The sequence below is a fragment of the Bos taurus genome, chromosome 2, assembly GCF_002263795.3.
Source record: "Bos taurus isolate L1 Dominette 01449 registration number 42190680 breed Hereford chromosome 2, ARS-UCD2.0, whole genome shotgun sequence".
NCBI lineage: Eukaryota > Metazoa > Chordata > Mammalia > Artiodactyla > Bovidae > Bos > Bos taurus.
Genome location: NC_037329.1, coordinates 61,918,280 through 61,939,229, shown reverse-complemented (window position 1 = coordinate 61,939,229; position 20,950 = coordinate 61,918,280). Strand labels below are relative to the sequence as shown.

At 37.9% G+C, this 20,950-nt stretch overlaps 1 protein-coding gene across 3 annotated transcripts in view; it reads right to left on the bottom strand.

Annotated features, from left to right (window-relative positions):
- ZRANB3 (zinc finger RANBP2-type containing 3) overlaps positions 1 to 20,950 on the bottom strand; it is a 303,685-nt gene that overhangs the window by 165,106 nt on the left and 117,629 nt on the right. For all 3 annotated transcript variants that reach the window (XM_002685411.7, XM_005202542.5, XM_059878566.1), the window contains one exon: positions 18,160 to 18,178. In XM_002685411.7, the coding sequence (XP_002685457.2) occupies positions 18,160 to 18,178 (19 nt within the window). The remainder of the gene's footprint in view (positions 1 to 18,159; positions 18,179 to 20,950) is intronic.

Genomic DNA, 20,950 nt, shown 5'->3' with positions numbered 1-20,950 from the left:
ATCTGAAACCAAAAACAATATTAAATTAAACACACACACGCACACACACAACAGATCAATACTCTGTAGGTACACAGATGTAAAAATCCTCAACAAAATATTAGCAAATCAACTCTAAGAATGTATAAAAAAGAATTATATACCATGACCAAGTAGAATTTATCCTACATATGCAAGACTGGTTCAACACTTAAATATGAATAAACATAATCCACTAAAGAAACAGACTAAAGAAGATAAAACCATATAACTTTATCAACTGATGCAAAACATGCAGTTGATAAAAATCAAATCCCAATCATGACAAAAGGTCTCAGAAAACTAGGAAGCCAAGGGACTATCCTCCACTTAATTCTTTAGAGTTATAAAGAGTTATCTACAAAATACCTACAGCAAACATCATACTTAATGGTAAGAAAACTGGACATTTTCCTCCTTAGGCTGAGAACAAGACAAGAATGTCCTGCTTTACCTCCTATTCAACACTGTGCTAGAAGAAAATAGGTAGTACAAAGATAAGAAAAGGATATAAAAGGTATCGTCCATGGGATTTTCCAGGCAAGAGTACTGGAGTGGCTTGCCATTGCCTTCTCCTATTATATATATAGAAAACCCAAAAGACTCCACGAGAAACTATGAGTGTTAATAAACACACCCAGTTAAGTTACAGAATACAAAATCAACACACAAAAATTTGTTGCATTTCTATTACACTAACAACAAATTACCAGAGAGAGAGATAGGGGGGAAACATCACTAATGACATCAAAATGAATAAAATACATTGGAATAAATTTAACCTTGGAGGTGAAAGACCTTTACTCTGAAAATTACTAGGACACTGATGGAAAAATAGAAGACACCAAAAAGAGGAAAGATATTTCATGCTCAAGGAGTGGAAAATTTAATATTGTTAAAATATCCATATTATCCAAAGCAATTTAAGATTCAGTGAAATCCTTATCAGAAGTACAATGGCATTTTTCACAAAATAGAAAATTTTCAAAAAATAGAAAAATTCACAAAAATTGTAAAATTTGTATAAAACCATAAAAGACCCTGAAAACCAATGCAAATCACAAGAGAGAACAAAGCTGTGGCATCATGCTCCCTGATTTTGATGGCATCTGGTCCCATTACTTCCTGGCAAATAGATGGGGCAAAAGTGGAATCAGTGACAGATTTTACTTTCGTAGGCTCCAAAATCAGCATGGATGGTGACCATAGCCACAAAACTAAATGATGCTTATTCCTTGGAAGAAAAGCTATGACAAAACTAGACAGAATATTAAAAAGGAGAGACATCACTTTGCTGACAAAGGTCCCTATCATCAAAGCTATAGATTTTCCAGTAGTCATGTGTGGATATGAGAGTTGGTCCATAAAGAAGGCTGATCTACAAAGAATTGATCCTTTAGAATTGTGGTACTGGAGAAGACTCTTGAGAGTCACTTGGACTACAAGGAGATCAAACCAGTCAATACTAAAGGAAATCAACCCTGAATATTCATCGCAAGGACTCATGCTGAAGCTAAAGTTCCAAATACTTTGGTCACATGATGAGACAAGCCAACTCACTGGAAAATACTCTGATGCTGGCAAAGATTGATGGCAAAAGGAGAAGGGGACTACAGAGGATGAGATGGTTGGATGGCATCACCAACTCAATGGACATGAGTTTGAGCGTGTCCAGAAGACAGTGAAGGACAGGGAAGCTTGGCATGTTGCAGTTCATGGAGCCGCAAAGAATGGGACAAGATTTAGTGACAAACAACAAAAAGTGATAGCAATCAAAGCACTGTCGTATTTCCATTAAAACAGACATATTGATCAATGGACAGAATAGAGGCAAAAATAAACTCATGCCTATATGATCAACTAATTTGTAATAAAGAAACCAAGAATACACGGAGGGAAAGGATAATCCTTTCAGTCAACAGTGTTGGAAAAAATGGACAGTTACTCACACGCAAAAAATTAGTTTTGACCACTATCTTACACTACACACCAAAGTTAAGTTAAAATGAATTAAAGACTTAAATGTAAGATTGGAAATCTTAAAACTCCTCGAAGAAAATGCAGGAGGATCAGTCTTGCCTATGATTTGGAGTTTGACATCAAAAGCATAGGCAAAAAAAAAAGCAAAACTTAACAAGTGGGATTACCTCAAACTAAAAAGCTTCTGCACAGCAAACAAAACCATCAACAAAATAAGAAAACAACCTATAGAATGGAAGAAAGGGCTTACAAATCACATATTTAATAAGAGGTTAATATCCAAAATATGCAAATGACTCCTACAGCTCCACAGGGGGTGGAGGGACCCACAAACAAAAACAAAAAGCCAATTAAAAAAGGGACAAAAAACCAAATAGATATTTATCCAAAGAAGACATACAGATGACCCACAAGTATGTGAAAAGATGATCAATATAACTAATCATCAGAGAAATGCAAATCAAAACCACAATGAGATAACACCTCTTACCTATTAGAGTTTGAGTGTATGTTCAGTCACTAAGTCATGTCTGACTTTTTGCAACCCCATGGACTGTAGCCTGCCAGTATTCTCTGTCCATGGAATTTTCCAGGCAAGAATACCAGAGTAGGTTGCCATTTCCTACTCCAACATATTAGAATAGGTATTATCAAAGTAAGAAATAACAAGTGTTGCTGAAGATGTGGAGAAAAAGGAACACTCCTACACTGCTGGTAGGAATAAAAATTGGTACAGCCACTGTAGGGGGTTGTTTCTCAAAAAATTGGAGGTAGAACTATCACATGATCCAGCAACTCTATTTCTGGGTATTCATCCAAAGAAAATGAAAACACTAACTCAAAAAGATACATGTATTCCCATTTTCATTGCAGCATTATTTACAATAGTGAAGACATGCAAATAACTTGTGTCCAACACACACATAAATAGAATATTATTCAGTCATTTGTCACAACATGGATGGACCTTGCAGGCATTATGCTAAGTGAAATAAGTCAAAGAAAGAAAGACAAGTATTGTATAATTCCATTTACGTGTGGAATCAAACAAACAAACAGAGTTCATAGATACAGAGGACAGACTGGCGGTTGCCAGAGGCGTGGGGTTGGGGTGGACGAAATGGGTAAAGAGAGTCCGAAGGTACAAACTTCACATTATAAAATAAATAAGTCATGGGGATACAATGTATACCTTTATGTGACTGTAATTAATAATACTGTATTGTATATCTGAAAGCTGCTAAAAGGGCAGATCTTAAAAGTTCTCATCACAAGGAGAAAAATGAACAACTGGATAGCAACTGATGCCAATTAGACTTATTGTGGTGATCGTTTTGCAATACACGCAAATATCGAAACATTATGTTGTATACCTGAGACTAACTATAACAGTGTATGTCAACTAGACCTCACTAGAAAACAAAAACGTACTAATGAGCAAAAAAAATCAAAGAATTCCTAAATAAATGGAGAGAGAGTCTGTGTTCCTCTGTAACAGAAAGGAAAGGGGCACGACACAACTTTTGAAAGAATAACATAGCCCAAGGACACAACATAAACCGATTAGAATCAATGGGGTCCAAGATGGCAGACAAGTCCACTTTGACTTCCCTTGTGGCTCAGACGGTAAAGTGCCTGCCTACAATGCGGGAGACCAGGGTTCGATCCCTGGGTCGGGAAAATCCTCTGAAGAAGGAAATGGCAACCCACTCCAGTACTCTTGCCTGGAAATTCCCATGGATGGAGGAGCCTGGTAGGCTACAGTCCACGGGCCTGCAAAGAGTCGGACACGACTGAGTGACTTCACTTCACTTGATCCTCAATCAGCAAGCTAAATGACACATCCAAAGGGGCCATGACAGTTTGTTCAAAGGATTTGTTAACAAAATAAGCCACTCGTTATGTACAAATAAACAATACAGATATTTATTAGAGAATTATCTAGCTTACTTTTAATACACTAACATTAAAAGAAAAGAGAAATAGGAAGAGCAGAGGACACATCACTAAATTGGGTTCTAACATCCAGACTTAAACAGAGGTGGGAAGTTCCAAATCATAGCACATCTGGAGTCCCAGTTGGGAAAGAGTCCCAGGCAGCACATCCACTCTGGGTGAGACTTCAAAAGTTGCAGTTCGGGGTTCCTGCTTATAATTCCAGGACAGACTCAAATCGGTATCATCATCAATCTGTGACCAAATTGCAGCCCGGTTTTATGTTGTTTGTTTTCTCTTGTAAAACTCGGAATATTGCTAGGGTTTGGTTCGTCAGGCCCCTCAAGGGGCTCAAAAATCTCAAGATTCCTTCCTGATCTTATCTATGGTGCTGCAAGTCTTCCACTAACAGCAGGCAGTCACTCATAGTCACTCCCAGGAAGGGCAGTGTCCAGGCAGGTTAGAAGCAATGTCAGAGGCTGCTCTGTTTTGTCTCTGAAGCCTAAAAAGACTATTTACTTAATTTCCCTAACACAGTTCCAGTCAGTGTCCCACTCTTTGCAACAGGAGCTTGTTCAAATTCACATCCATCGAGTTGGTTATGCCATCCAACCATCTCATCCCCTGTTGCCTCTTCTCTTCCTGCCTTCAGTCTTTCCCAGCATCAGGGTCTTTGATTTCAAATGAGTCAGTTCTTCCCATCAGGTGGCCAAAGTATTGGAGTTTCAGCTTCAGCATCAGTCCTTCCAATAAGTATTCAGGACAGACTTGCTTTAGAATTGAGCAGTTTGATATCCTTGCAGTCCAAGCGACTTTTGAGTCTTCTCCAACAACACAGTTCAAAAGCATCAATTCTTCAGCGCTCAGCTTTCTTTATGGTCCAACTTTCACATCCATACATGACTACTGGAGAAACCACAGCTTTGCCTAGATGGACTTTTGTCAGGAAAGTAATGTCTCTGCTTTTTAACATGCAGTCTAGGTCTGTCATAGCTTTGACATAGCTTTTCTTCCAAGAAACGAGCTTCTTTTAATTTCATGGCTGCAGTCACCATCTGCAGTGATTTTGGAGCCCAAGAAAATAAAGTCCATCACTGTTTCCATTGTCTCCCCATCTATTTGCCATGAAGTGATGGGACCAGATGCCATCATCTTCACTTTTTGAATGTTAAGCCAGCTTTTTCACTCTCCTCTTTCACTTTCATCAAGTAGCTCTTTAGTTCCTCTTGCTTTCTACCATAAGGGTGGTGTCATCTGTATATCTGAGGTTGTTGACATTTATCCTGGCAATTTGATTCTAGTTGTGCTTCATCCATTCTGGCATTTCACAAGGGCTTCCCTTGTGGCTCAGCTGGTAGAGTCCACATGCAATGCGGGAGACTTGGGTTCGATCCCTGGATTGGGAAGATCGCCTGGAGAAGGGAAAGGCTACCCACTGTAGTATTCTGGCCTAGAGAATTCCATGAACCGTATAGTCCATGGGGTTGCAAAGAGTCAGACATGACTGATACACAGCCTTGACGTACTCCTTTTCCAATGTGGGACCAGTCTGTTGTTACATATCCAATTTTAACTGTTGTTTCTTGACCTGCAAATAGATTTCTCAGGAGGCAGGTAAGGTGGTCTGGTATTCCCAACTCTTGAAGAATTTTCCACAGTTGATTGTGATCCACACAGCCAAAGGCTTTGGCATAGTCAGTAAAGCAGAAATAGATGTTTTTCTGGAACTCTCTTGCTTTTTCGATGATCCAGCGGATGTTGGCAATTTGATCTCTGGTTCCTCTGTCTTTTCTAAAACTAGCTTGAACATCTGGAAGTTCTTGGTTCCCATACTGTTGAAGCCTGGCTTGGAGAATTTTGAGCATTACTTTACTAGTGTGTGAGGTGAGCGCAATTGTGTAGTAGTTTGAACATTCTTTGGCATGGCCTTTCTTTGGGATTGGAATGAAAATTGACCTTTTCCAGTCCTGTGGCCACTGCTGAGTTTTCCAAATTGGCTGGCATATTGAGTGCAGCATTTTCACAGCATCATCTTTCAGGATTTGAAATAGCTCAACTGGAATTCCATCACCACCACTAGCTTTATTCCTAGTGGTGAGTCCTAAGACCCACTTGACATCACATTCCAGGATGTCTAGCTCTAGGTGAGTGATCACACCATCATGGTTATCTGGGTCATGAGGATCTTTTTTGTATAGTTCTGTGTATTTTTGCCACTTCTTCTTAATATCTTCTGCTTCTGTTAGGTCCATACCATTTTGCCTTATTTGTGCCCATCTTTGCATGAAATGTTCCCTTGGTATCTCTAATTTTTTGAAGCAATCTCTAGTCTTTCCCACTTTATTGTTTTCCTCTATTTCTTTACATTGATCACTTAAGGAAGGCTTTCTTATCTTTCCTTGCCTTTTTTTGGAACTCTGCATTCAGATGGGTATATCTTTCCTTTTCTCCTTTGCTTTATGCTTCTCTTCTTTTCTCAGCTATATGTAAGGCTTCCTCAGACAACCTTCTTGCATTTTGCCTTTTTGCACTTCTTTTTCTTCATGATGGTTTTGATCAATGCCTTCTGTACAATGTTACAAACCTCTGTCCATAGTTCTTCAGGCATTCTGTATATCAGATCTAGTCCCTTAAATCTATTTCTCACTTCCACTGTATAATTGTAAGGGATTTGATTTAGGTCATACCTGAACGGTCTAGTGGTTTTTCCTAATTTCTTCAATTTAAGGCTGAATTTGGCAATAAGGAGTTCATGACCTGAGCCACAGTCAGCTGCTGGTCTTATTTTTGCCAACTGTATAGAGCTTTTCCATCTTTGGCTGCAAAGAATATAATCAGGTTGATTTCGGTATTGACCATCTGGTGATGTCCATGTGTAGAGTCATCTTTTGTGTTGTTGGAAGAGGGCATTTGCTATGAGCAGTGCATTCTCTCGGCAAAACTCTGTTAGCCTTTGCCCTGCTTCATTTTATACTCCAAGGTCAAACTTGCCTGTTACTCCAGTTATCTCTTGACTTCCTACTTTGGCATTCCAGTCCCCTATGATGAAAAGGACATCTTTTGGGGTGTTAGTTCTAGAAGGTCTTGTAGGTCTTCATAGAACTGTTCAACTTCAGCTTCTTTGGCATTAGTGGTTGGGTCCTAGACTTGGATTGCTGTGACACTGAATGGTTTGCCTTGGAAACAAAAAAGAGATTACTGTTGTTTTTGAGATTGCACCCACGTATTGCATTTCTGACTCTTTTTTCTTTTTTTACCTATGAGGGCCACTCCATTTCTTCTAAAGGATTCTTGCCCACTGTAGTAGATATAATGGTCATCTGAATTAAATTTGCCCATTCTAGTCCATTTTAGTTCACTGATTCTTAAAACATCGATGTTCACTCTTGCCATCTCCTGTTTGACCACTTCCAATTTACCTTGATCATGGACCTAACATTCCAGGTTCCTATGCAATACTGTTCTTTACAGCCTCAAATTTTACTTCCATTACCAGTCATATCCACAACTGGGTGTCGTTTTTGCTTTGGCTCAGCCTCTTCATTCTTTTTGGGGCTATTCCTCCATTCTTTTTCTCTATTTCTCCATTCTTCTCCAATGGTATATTGGGAACCTATTGGCCTGGGGAGTTTATCTTTCAGTGTCATATCTTTTGGTCTTCTCATACTGTTCATCGGGTTCTCAAGGCAAGAGTACTGAAGTGGTTTGCCATTGCCTTCTCCAGTGGACCACGTTTTGTCAGAACTATCTACCATGATCTTGGGTGACCCTATACAGCATGGCTCATAGCTGCATTGAGTTAGACAAGGCTGTGATTCATGTGATCAGTTTGGTTAGTTTTCTGTAATTAAGGTTTTCATTCTGTCTTCCGTCTGATGGATAAGGATAAGAGGCTTGTGGAAGCTTCCTGATGGGAGGGACTGACTATGGGGGAATCTGGGTCTTGCTCTGATAGGCAGGGCTACACTCAGTAAATCTTTGATCCAAGTTTCTGTTCATGGTTGGGGCTGTGTTCTCTCCCTGTAGTTTGGCTAAACTATTCTAGGGGTAATGGTGGTAATGATGACCTCCTTCAAAAGGACTTATGCTAGCATGCCAGGGGCTCACAGGCACTGTCAGTTCCAATACACAGTCAAAAGACCAAGGAGTGGGCGGTGGCCCAATTCCTGGAAATCTCTACCCCTTTCCAAAATTAGTTGGAATAATCCTCCCACTCATTAGCATGTGAAATTACCCAGCCTATAAAAACTAACCATGCCACATTTCCCGGCCACACTTGCCCTCTGTGACAGTTCACACTCTGTAGAATGTGCTTCTCTCTGAATCTGAATAAATCCATTTCTTACATATCACTTTGTCTCTCACTGAATTCTTTCTGGGAAAAGACATCAAGAACCTGAGCCTCATTAGGCCCTAAAACCAGGTACTGTGGGTTTTGGCTGGGTTCAAGTCCCAAGCAGGGTTTTGGTTGGGTGCGAGTCCCAGCCATGTGGGCTCAAGTTCTAAGCAGGGTTTTGGCTGGGTTCAAGTGCCTAACTGGGTGTAGCTGGGTTCAAGTCCCAATCTGAGGTAAACAGTTTCACATGGACTAAAGATTCACCTTGTTGAGGTTTCTTCCCAACTTGGTCTATAAATCTATAGATTTATAGATTCCACCCATCTTTATCTATAAATTCAATGTAATACCAATCAAAATCCCAGCAAGCTGTCTATGGAGACTGAGATACTGATTCTAAAATTTCAAGGATTATTATAAAGCTATAGTAATCAAGACAGTGTGGTATTGGCAAAAGAATAGACACAGGTCTTGGGAACAGAAGAGCACAGAAATAGACCCATAGAAATAAAGTCAACTGATCTTTGAAAAAGAAGCAAAAGTAATTTTTCCAACAAATGGTGCTGGAACAACTAGACATTGATACGCAAAAACAAAAAATATTCAAGGCACTAACTTTATAAAATCACTGCAGATGGTGATTGCAGCCATGAAATTAAAAGACACTTACTCCTTGGAAGGAAAGTTATGACCAACCTAGATAACATATTGAAAAGCAGAGACATTACTTTGCCAACAAAGGTCCGTCTAGTCAAGGCTATGGTTTTTCCTGTGGTCATGTGTGGATGTGAGAGTTGGACTCTGAAGAAAGCTGAGCATCAAAGAATTGATGCTTTTGAACTGTGGTGCTGGAGAAGACCCTTGAGAGTTCCTTGGGCTGCAAGAAGATCCAACCAGTCCATCCTAAAGGAGATCAGTCCTGGGTGTTCGTTGGAAGGACTGATGCTGAAGCTGAAACTCCAATACTCTGGCCACCTCATGTGAAGAGTTGACTCATTGGAAAAGACCCTGATGCTGGGAGGGATCGGGGGCAGGAGGAGAAGGGGACAACAGAGGATGAGATGGCTGGATGGCATCACCGACTCAAGGGACATGAGTCTGGGTGAACTCCGGGAGTTGGTGATGGACAGGGAGGCCTGGCGTGCCGTGATTCATGGAGTCACAAAGAGTCGGACATGACTGAGTGACTGAACTGAACTGAACTTTATACCCAAAATCAATCGTAGACCAAAGTGTATTGTAACACTATAAAACTTCTAGAAGGTAACATAGGAGAAAATCTAGGTGGCTTGGGTTTGGCAATGAGAAATAAGACCAAAAGGGCAATCAATGAAAGAAACAGTTGATAGGTTGTATTTTATTAAAGGTAAAAACTTCTGCTCTGTGAAAGAAACTTTTAAAACAATGAAAAGATAAGTCAAAGTCATTGGAGAAAATACTTGCAAATCACATATCTGATAAAAGACTTGTACCTAAAATATACAAAGAACTCTTAGAACTCAATAGCAACAAAAATAATCTAATTAAAACATGGGCAAAAGAACTGAACAAAGACCATGCCAAAGAAGATTCATAGATGGCAAATAAACAAATGAAAGGGTGCTCAAAATCATTTGTTATTAGAGTACTGGAAATTAAAAGAACAATGAAATTCTACTATATGTAGTACAATGGCTAAAAAAATTTTTTTAATCTTTTTTAAATGGACATTACCAACTGCTGGTGAAAATGCAGGGGAAGGGGAATTCTCACTCACAACTAGTGGGAATGCCAAATGGTACAGCCATGTCTAAAGACAGTTTGACAGTTTTTGACAGAAGTGAACATATTCTCACCACACATTATGGGTTGAACTGTGTCTGCTCACCAAAAGATAGATTGAAGTCCTACCCAATCAGTATTTCAGGACATGACCTTTTTTGGATAAAGGGTTGTGCAGATGTAATTAGTGAAGAGAATGTCATATCACAGTAGGGTAAGCCATTAATCCAATCTGACTAACGTTCTTTCAAGAGGATTAGAGACAGACAGAAGGGGAGAATGCCTCATGAAAAGGGAGGTAGGGATTGAAGTGACACATCTACAACCCCAGAAATGCCAAAGCCTGCCGACCTACACCTGAAGCCAGGAGAAAGGCTTCAAAGAGATTTTCCTCAGAACCCTCGGAAAAAAAAACAAACTTCCTGACACCTTGATTTCAGACTTCCAGCCTCTAGAACTGAGAGAGGATAAATTTCTATTGTTTTAAGCCACCAAGTTTGTGGTACTTTCTCATGGCACCCCTAGGAAACTAACACACCATATAATCTAGCAATTGCACTCCTAGATAGTTACTCAATTGATTATATCCACACAAACACTTACATAACTGTCAAAACTGGATACAACAAATACATCCCTTCATCTTGGTGAATGGAAAAACAAACCGTGGCACATCCATATCATGAAATTTTATTCAGTGATAAAAGAAAAGCTATCAAGCCACAAAAAGACATGGTTGAAACTTAAATGCATAAGGCTAAGTGAAAAAAATCAGTCTGAAAAATCTATAAACTGTATGCTGCCAATCGTATGACATTCTGGAAAAGGCAAAGTGACAGCATCATTAAACATATCTTTGGTTGTTGGGGGTTTTGGTCTGAATGGAATTAAGTAAGTGAAGCATAGGGGATTATTTAGAGCAGTAAAATTATTCTGTATTATACTGTAATGGTGCCTAAAAGACATTAAGTACTTGTGAAAATCCATAGAACATTATAATACATTACAAAAAGTAAACTTTGATATATATACAAAATTTGAAAATAATTTAGGAGGTGAGAAGATCTCATGATGCAATGTAATGTGTGATACAATAATTGGACTGTATTATAAGTGTATGAAACAACTTCACTGGATCACAAAGAGAAATAATTCTGAAAATGAATGGAACCTATAAAAATAAAGGTAAAAGGAACTGTACAGAAGCACTGAACTCTAGTTAATAATTTTCTTTCCTGTGAGGGTACAGGCTAATAATACTGAAACCACCATGCCTGTATACTAGAAATGCATAATTAATTAAAGAGATATCAGACGGTGGAAGCTAAGATTCTCACTGATGGAATGGGAAGTTACAGTTAAGCAAGGGGAAAAGATAGAATGATCCATGTGGTAAAGGATTAGAGCTGGAGAAATCAAGAATTCATGTTTAGCTTAAATACAGATAACAGCTGGTTGCATTGATAAATATCTATAAATATGTACATACACACACATGACTCAGAGGTTAAAGCATCTGCCTGCAATGCGGGAGACTCGGGTTCGATCCCTGGGTCTGGAAGATCCCCTGGAGAAGGAAATGGCAACCCACTCCAGTATTCTTGCCTGGAGAATCCCGTGGAGGGAGGAACCTGGTGGGCTACAGTCCACAGGGTTGCAAAGAGTCGGAAACGACTGAGTGACTTCACTTTCACTTCTGTCAGCTGAGAGGATCTAGAAGAAATGACACCTCAGTAAAAATGAGTACACCTACCACCTAGATCTGATTTCAGTATCTTTATCCAATAAGAAGAACCAGGATTTCCTGGAGAAACGGCCGATTCAAGGACTGTGGTAGGAAATATACAAGAGAACTCTGGAGCATCTTATAGTGCCAGAAAGTAAGAAAATACTGGAAAAAAAAAAAAAAAACAAAGAAAACACAAAACCCCAAACAGAACAACCTATAGAGAAGCGGGCACGTCATGGAACACAGGAGTGAATTAAAAGACCTCCCAACGGCCAAAGCTGGAACCATTTGTGTAACACAATTTAAAAGTACTGATAATAACCCAAAATATAAGATGAATGTCCATGAGTCCTACCTATATAAATACACAGTAAAGTAAGTGAGTGAACAAATGAATTCCAAATAATTTATGTATTTGTTGTTGTTTAGTAGCTCAGTTATGTCCTACTCTTTTTGTGACCTAGATTGCCAGGTTCCTCTGTCCATGGAATATTCCAGGCAAGAATACTGGAGTTACTAGAGTGGTTTGCCATTTCCTTCTCCAGGGGATCTTCCTGGATTTTCTCCAGGGATTGAACCTGCGTCTCCTGTATTGGCTGGCAGATTCCTTACCACTGAGCCACCAGGGTAGCCCAATTTATATATTTACTCTGCCTTTAAGGAAGTAGAACATAAATCCCCATTCCTTAAGTATGGGCTACATACAGTTATTTTCTTTTAAAAAACACAGTATGGGAAGGAACAACAACAATAAACCCAGTAATTTTACAGGGTAAAACCCTGACAAACATTACATCAAGCCAGGTAATCAAGGTTAACATCAATAGTGATAAGTTAAATTGATATTATGTACCCTTGCTATTACATGGTGACAATGGCACTTTACCTCTGTGGTCTTTTTGTCAAAACACATTACCCCAGTCTGATCATGAGAAAACCATCAGACAACATATCCCAATTAAGAGACATTTTACCAAATACTAAACCATTAATTCTCAAGACTGTAAAGGTCTTCAAAAACAAGGGAAGTCTGAGAAACTCACAACCAGGAGAAGCTATTGGTTAGTCATGTGGATGTGAGAGTTGGACCATAAAGAAGGCTGTGTACTGAAGAATTGATGTTTAGAACTGTGGTGCTGGAAAAGACTCTTGAGGTCCCTTGGACTGCAAAGAGATCAAACCAGTCAGTCCTAAAGGAAATCAACCCTGAACATTCATTGGAAGGACTGATGCTGAAGCTGAAGCTCCAATACTTTGGTCACCTGTGCGAAGAGCCAACTCATTAGAAAAGACCCTGATGCTGGGGAAGATTGACGGCAAGAGTTAAAGGGGACAACAGAGGACAAGATGGTTGGATGGCATCACCAACTCAATCGACATGAGCTTGAGCAAGCTCTGGGAGATGGTGAAGGACAGGGAAGCCTGATGTGCTGCAATCCATGGGGTCACAGAGTTGAACATGACTGAGCGACTGAACAACAACAACCTGTCTATTTAAAACACATAATGGAGTTATATGTTATAAAACATGGATGGACTCCTGCAAAAGAAAAAGGACATCAGTAAAAACCACAGGATGTCTAAATAAAGTATGGTTTTTAGTTAACGGTACTAATATATGAATATTGGTTCATTAATTGAGACACATTACTATTAGTATAGTAAAGTAACTAATACTGGGGGACTAGCTTTGGGGCGTAAAAGAGTTCTCTGTACTATCTTCACAATAACTGTATAAAACTAAAAGTGTTACTGAACTTTCCTGGTGGGACAGACAGTGGATAACAATCTACCTGCCATCGAGGGGTCACAGGTTCTATCCTGGTCCAGGAAGATTCCACATGCCACAGAGCAACTAAAGCCCGTTCACCACAACTACTGAGCCCATGCTCTAGAACCCATGAGCCACAACTACTAAAGCCCCCGTGCCCTGGAGCCTGCACCCCACAAATACAGAGTCAACCTGCTGCAATTACCGAAGCTCAATGCCTAGCGCCTATGCTCCACAACAAGAGAAACCCGCACAATGAGAAGCCCATGCACTGCAACAAAGAGTAGCCCCTGCTCTCCACAACTAGAGAAAGGCTGCGAGCAGCAACGAAGACCCAGTGCAACCAAAAAAATTAAAAAAAGACTATTCTAAAATGTAAAAGTTATTTTTAAGGACATTCAAAAAATAGTAAAGCTGGCCTTAGAAATGAGGAACAAGCAGGCAAATGATACCGTTTTAGAGAACAGTCTCAACAGCACAAATGCTGTCACTTATCATTCAGTTTCATCCATTTGAGCACTGTGTCTTACAGAGTCTTCTGTATTTAAGAATCCTTTCAAAACAGAAAGTCTGGTGCCTGCAGACTTTGTATAGAACAGCAATAATGGACTTGGGAGCTGGATTATTTCAGATTCGATACCAGCTCCTAGCATGTGTTAACATACCTGTACTTCAGCTTTCTCATCTAAAAAATGATGGTGGTAGTAATAATCATAACATTCTATTGGGTTGTCCAGAGGTGAAATAAATGAATACATCTAAATCAGCAGAACAGAATCTGGCACATATGTGTTAATTAAGTATTAAGATTTTAATCAGTCTATTCACTCAACAAAAATGGACCACCACGCCAAAGGGGTTATGTTTCTGCTTATCAGAAACAGTAAAATCTCAGAGAGGATTCAATTCCACCAGGGTCTCGTAAAGGGAAAGAAGGATTTGTAGAAGCAAATGGAATAAAAACTATCATCTCAGCTCACTTTGTCAAACCAAGGTCGGCTTATGTAAAAGGAAAACTAAAATTCTTCACGTTTGGTTTAATGTTTTAGTCCTCAAACCTAAAATGTTGGCAGAGTCTATATCACAGTATCAATTTTAAGGTATTCTGCTCAGAAATAATCTTCTAAAGGGGGTTCTTTGGTGTTTTGAGACACCTACAGATTTCTGCCTGCAGAGAAAATCACAAGGCTTTTCAAACTTCAGCCTCCAGAAAAACTTCTGCAAGCATTCAACAGTTTCCACAGCCTTTCCCCTCCAAACTTCTCTTCCAGAGAAGCACCTTGACAAAAAAAAAAAGATTATCCATAATGATAAGTCTCTGGTCTCTGTTCCAAATATTTATCTATTAATCCCAAAATAGTCACAAAGTAAGCCAAGCCAAGTGGCTTAGCTTTGACAAACGGTTTCCTTTTCTTCTGAAAAAGGAAGGAAAGCAATACTTTATTTGGTATACCATCCCTCTGCCTCCAAATGTTTTCTCAAGTAACAGGAAGGAAACTTAGGGAAAAGTGTAGGGGGAGACGACTAAAGTAGAGTACTAACAAAAATATTACAAACGAGGAAAGTAGGAATTTTCAGACTCTGATAATAGATTCAATACACAGAGAAGACAGATCCATGTCCTGACAACATTTTGTCCATAGCTGCGAAATTATTAAGCTATTCATCTAAACCCAGGATGTTAATCTCATTTTCTTAAGTAAAAACAAACATCACAAAAATTTGTAAACACTAAGCTTCTACAAAAAATAATTGCCTTTAAATCCCTGAAAATAAGGTATTAAGTGTGTAGGTTTAATATTTTGCTCATGTGTATCCACTTGAATTACCTGGTATATGTTAATGTGAAGTTATTTTTCACATTTAAAATCTTTCTGTGAATAAACATTTTCAACAGAACAAAAACACAGTGGTTAAAAAACTATTAAGAAACAGCAAAGATAATAGTGCAAGAGCCTGACTACAGACTGTGGCCCAAAATTCCATTATTAAAGGAACAGTATTTCAAAAGAGTTTCTGTATGTTTACTGTATAGCTCTTGAGACAACACTTAACTACAGTAAACCAAGAAAGGGAAACAGGAATTAAAAGAGCTTAAGCTAAGTCTGCAAAGTTAATTTTATTAAAAGTTGAAGCTTTGTTGGTTATCTGAAACATAGTTTTATAATAAATACTCAAAGATCACACAATTAGACAAACAAATAAATCACCATTCCAATTTTATATGTAATAGATTATATAATTCCACAAAGATTTGATACATTAGAAAAGACATTAGTAGAAAGATAGAAGAGGATGCAGTTATACCAGTGAAGGAAGTCATTTGCTTCTAAAGCTAGGGAGGAAAGATTACAGCAGACAGTTAAATTATACAAGACTCCAAGTAGGTATTCAAGCATTTAAAAAAAAAATAAAAGAGGTTAATAATACAGATGTAAAATTGTTCTCCTAAAGCTCTATCTATTGATAAGTCAAATATTCATTCATATCAAAATATATTTTTTAAATTTAAAATCAAAATTATAAGCTGCATTTCCTTCTCTGACTTCACTACTGTTTTGTGATAAGAGCAAGAGAAGGAGAACAGTATTAGAAAATAAAATGAAGGTCAAACCAGAGTTCATATAATTTACATATATACAAGTTCTTTCTATTTTAAGACTTTTAATTTACTCACTTTCATCCATATTAGCTCAATAAGACTCCACAGAAATGGCATTTCAATTCAATCAAAACACAGAGGATGTTATTATATTTTGAGCTGTGATCTTAGAATTTAATTTACAACACTATGCTATTTCTGTGACTACTTTTTGTACTTATATGTTAAACTGAGGATTTTTCCTTAATTAACCTTATTGATAGGGGATTCAACATAATGAACTTTGGAAAGTCAAATAAGTGTAAAAACTAAGAGTCTTTAAAATGCTGGTGAAAAGGGAGGAGATATGAGGGACACAAAAGGGGAATCTTCTTTTAAGTACTGAAATATTAAATGGTTCTTTTAAATTTATTAAATTAAAAAATAATAGTTTCAAAAGATTACCACAAATCCTTCAACATGTGACAAGTGTAACTGTAAATAATAGGTGATGAAAAGTGAAGAGTATAATGAAAAACTCTTGTTGGCTAAAGCATTCATCGTGAACTCATCATGCACCATCCTTCGTCTAATGTTAACTGAGAAAACAGGGAAATATAAATGCTAAGCAGAGTTCAGGTGCTAATCAAATGTTTATTTCAATCCATGAATGATTCTGCACATTTAAGGCATATTCAAACCACTATAACATCAAATTGAGGAACAAGGTAGCAATGTCATAGCCAGTAAAATGTTCCCCATGAATCACTTGAGGAGATTACCAAATAATACTGCATGTTATATTGACTGTGAACATAAAACTGGTCTGTTTAAAAAATAATTTATACATACATCAATACATGCAGCACTGATTTATACGTTATATAAAATGGTTATACCTAGTTTTGAGGTTTTGAAGTATGAATTTATACTATTTGGTGAAAACATATTCAGGGACTAAAAACCTAAGCCTCTTTTAGTAATTTTGGACTCTCAAATCTATAAATTTATGTAGATTCTTTCGGAATTCATCTTGTTCCAAAATAGACATTTCTACTTTTTTTCCAAATGTCCATGTCCTGTCTCTTTAATTACACCATTGAACTTTTTCACAGGCAATGACTATGTTTCTAACTGTAACATTTAGTCTAAACAAATGTCTATAAAGAGTTCAAACTAAAAACTTCAGTAATTATAAGTCAGCATGAACCAAGAAGCCGTATATCAACCTTCTGTTTGGCATTCATTTGCATGTTATACTCTTATTTACTTTTTTCCTAGAGATACACCATTGGTGAGTCTACATGTAAATTAAATTAAAAAATAGCTAATTGGGAGAATTTTTTATGGTCTCACATATCTTTTTAAAAAATTCAGTATCCATTTTCTTCATCTCTGACATATTTTTAAATGTATATGTTTTGCTATTATCATTAAAGATATCATGAAAACATGTTTCAAAATGATATAAAAAATCAGAACTTTATTGACTTAAATTTACTCAGAATGCATGCAGGGTACTGCAGCTTATGTAGCAAGAGCTTCCCTTTCAGTGGAAAAATCTGAATATGAGTATATACAAGTACATGCCACTCAAAGGTATCAAATTGATTAGTGACAATAAAACACCATTTGAATAGTACATTTCACACTTATACAAAACAATTAAAAATAATCTTTAGAGCAAAATCTTAAAAGTCCAGGTTCTAAGAAAGCAGCATTTTGACAAGTAAAGAAGAGTTCAGCTTTGTTTGGAGTTGCATTCATTCTTCTGAGGCCACAAATACAGAATTTTTGGATCACTAATGTTAATACTAACATGTTCCAAATGCATGCCCTGCATGCATGCACACACAAACACACACGCACATTCTCTTTCCCATTCTTATTCTCTCTGCTGCTGCCCTGCCACCCTCCTCCTCGCCCTCCCTTTCTCCTCTCCATATGCAGATGCACAGTCACATGAGAGAGAGTACAGGGTAAATAGCAGACAATAAAAACTGGCTGGGGAATTTTATAAACCACATAAAAATCATGAAAACACTTACTTCATCAGCCACCATACACCTGGAAAAAAATAAAAATAAAACCAAATTAATGTCTTAATTACCAAAGTCAACCATTTAAAAAGTTTTGATTAAGCGTTGTTAAGTAGCTTGCCACAAAACAGTTTACACATTATAGCACTAAGCCAGAGAGAGGTGTTTATAAGTGTGCATAAGAATAAGGGCCTTTCCTGACTTACAAGACTCTCCAGCTGCCAACGGCATATGGTTATGTGGGACTGTTAGTTTCAGATACGCTGTTTCCCAATGCCCACCCATGATGATAGCTACAATGACCCTTCGAAAACGTGAGCAAAACAGCAAGTGATTGTACCAATGACTTCCCTCCTTACCAGTAAGTAAGGTTTACTGGTCTCCCCTAGAGATTAGACAGATGCTGTATTAAAGTGCATTAACATGTTTTACAAAAAATTATATTAATATATGCTATATTATACATGCTAGGCCACTTTCAAGCTGAATTTTGTATTCTACTATTATTTCACTAAATTTTCTCCTCCCTATTCTTTCTTATTAACCTACAGAAGTAAATTCTATCCACTGGAAATTGAGGACAGGGGCATAAACTAAGGTCATAATTAGAAGAAAAAAGCAAAGAACAAAACAAAGGATAGCAGATACGGTCCAGATCACGAGGGGTCCTTTAGAGACAGTGAGTACATCATAAGGGGAAAAACCAATCTCTTAACCAAGGTGATATCCAGGAAATTTGGAAAAAAAGAAAAACTGGAATATTATAAAAATCAGAAAGGAAAAAGTCCCTATTTGCATTTTTCTCCTTCCTTTAATCCCAACGGCCTTGACATTATACTATATTACATGCTTTCTTTTAACATAAAACACAAATTAAGAATTTGGTAATAAATACATTATTAAGAAATAACCTACAGGTAAAATGGAATTTTGTTCTTAAAATGAAAAAAAGATGGTAGGTTATATATTAAGTTTTTATGGGAAAATAAAATATAAATAGTCTAACTGAAATTTAAAACATATGCAAGAGTAACAAGTTTATTACATTTTTTCCAAACAGGCTGGAAAAGTAGAAAACTAAAAAGCAATACTTTGAAAAATATGACTTATTTCCAGGAAGATTTACATGTATACCTACTTTTTCATTTTAACATCCAATTCAAATTTGATAAAGATGTCATTTGAAGTATATATTATTTATTGAGTGCCTGTTAAGTAACTCAATAGGGAAGAGAAGGGAGTGACAGAGGATGAGATGGTTGGATGGTATCACCGACTCAATGGACATGAGTTTGAACAAACTCTGGGACATAGGGGAGGACAGGGAAGCCTGGCTGCTGCAGTTCATGGGGTTGCAGAGTCATACCCAACTTAGTGACTGAACAACATTATGTGACTAGCACTACCATAAGTTTGTGTGCTCAATCGTGTTAGACTCTTTGCGACCCCATGGACTGTAGCCCGCCGGCCTCCTCTTCCATGGGATTTCCCTAGCAGCAATACTGGAGTGGGTTGCTATTTTCTCCTCCAGGGGATCTTCAAGACCCAGATCAAACCTGCGGCTCTTGCATTGGCAGGCAGATTCTTTACCACTGAGCCACCTGGGAAGCCCAAGTCCTAGGGATAGAGCATTTAAAGGTTTTTCCTCATAAAGGGTGACTGGAAGAACTTCTGACAATGAACAAATAAATGATCTTAGTGGTGATATGTGCCATTAAAAAAACTGAAACAAGGTAAGTGGAATAGGGAAGTAAGGGAGTTTCTACTTTATATAGTGGTCAGGAATAATCTTTACGATAAAGCAATTCAAACAGATCTGAATAAGTTGTCACAAATTTAATGCGGAAGGGAATCATGAGAAAATCTGGAGGAGGAGAACTCTAAACAAAGCAATGAGCAAATGCAAGAGCTCTGAGATAAGATGGTTATGATGTAGTTAAGCAAACGGAGGGAGTCTAATGTGATTAAAATGCACTGAGTCATGGCAAATGGTAGAAAATAAGGTTGGAAGCACCTTAGGTCCTGACCATGGACAGCCATAAGCAATGGCATAAAGTCTAGATTTCCTTAGAATCCTTTGGAAGTAAGCAACATTTAACTTTTTAAAAACATTACTCTGGCTTCTAGAGAATAAACTATAGAGGACAAGAGCAGAAACAGAGAGAGCAGATAGGAGGCACCTGAAGTAGAACAAGAGAGGAACAACAATATATGGATGCATGATAGAGACAGAGTTGGTGAAAAGTGGTCAGTTTAGACACATTTTGAAAGCACAGTCAATAGGATATGCTGAACAATTGGGATAGAGATATCATGGATATGAAACAGGGGAAAGAAGTCAAAAATGAATCTTAAGATACTGGCTTAAGCAATTAACTGTGAAAAAATGGTGGTAATGCATTCACTGAGAAGGGAAGGGTGGGGAGAACAGCAGGTTTGGAGGTCACAATCAAAAGTTCTGTTTGGGGGACTTCCCTGGTGGTCCAGTGGTTAGGATTCCATGCTTCCACTTCAGGGGGCAGAGTTCAATCCCTGGTTGGGGAGCTAAGATCCTGCAAGTGGCAGCAAGATTAAAAAAAAAAGGTTTGGATCTATAGCCTTTCTGGTATCCATTAGATACCCCAGTTGTACTGTTGGGTGGGGCACGGGATATGTGAGTCAGGGGAATAGCAGGGACTGATATAATAAATCTGAGAGTCATTAGAATATAAAGGCATTGGAATGAGAAAGGATCAGGGATAGTCTGTAATATAACACCTTGATTGTGGCTTATTTTCTATACCCAACTCCAAGTTTCTTA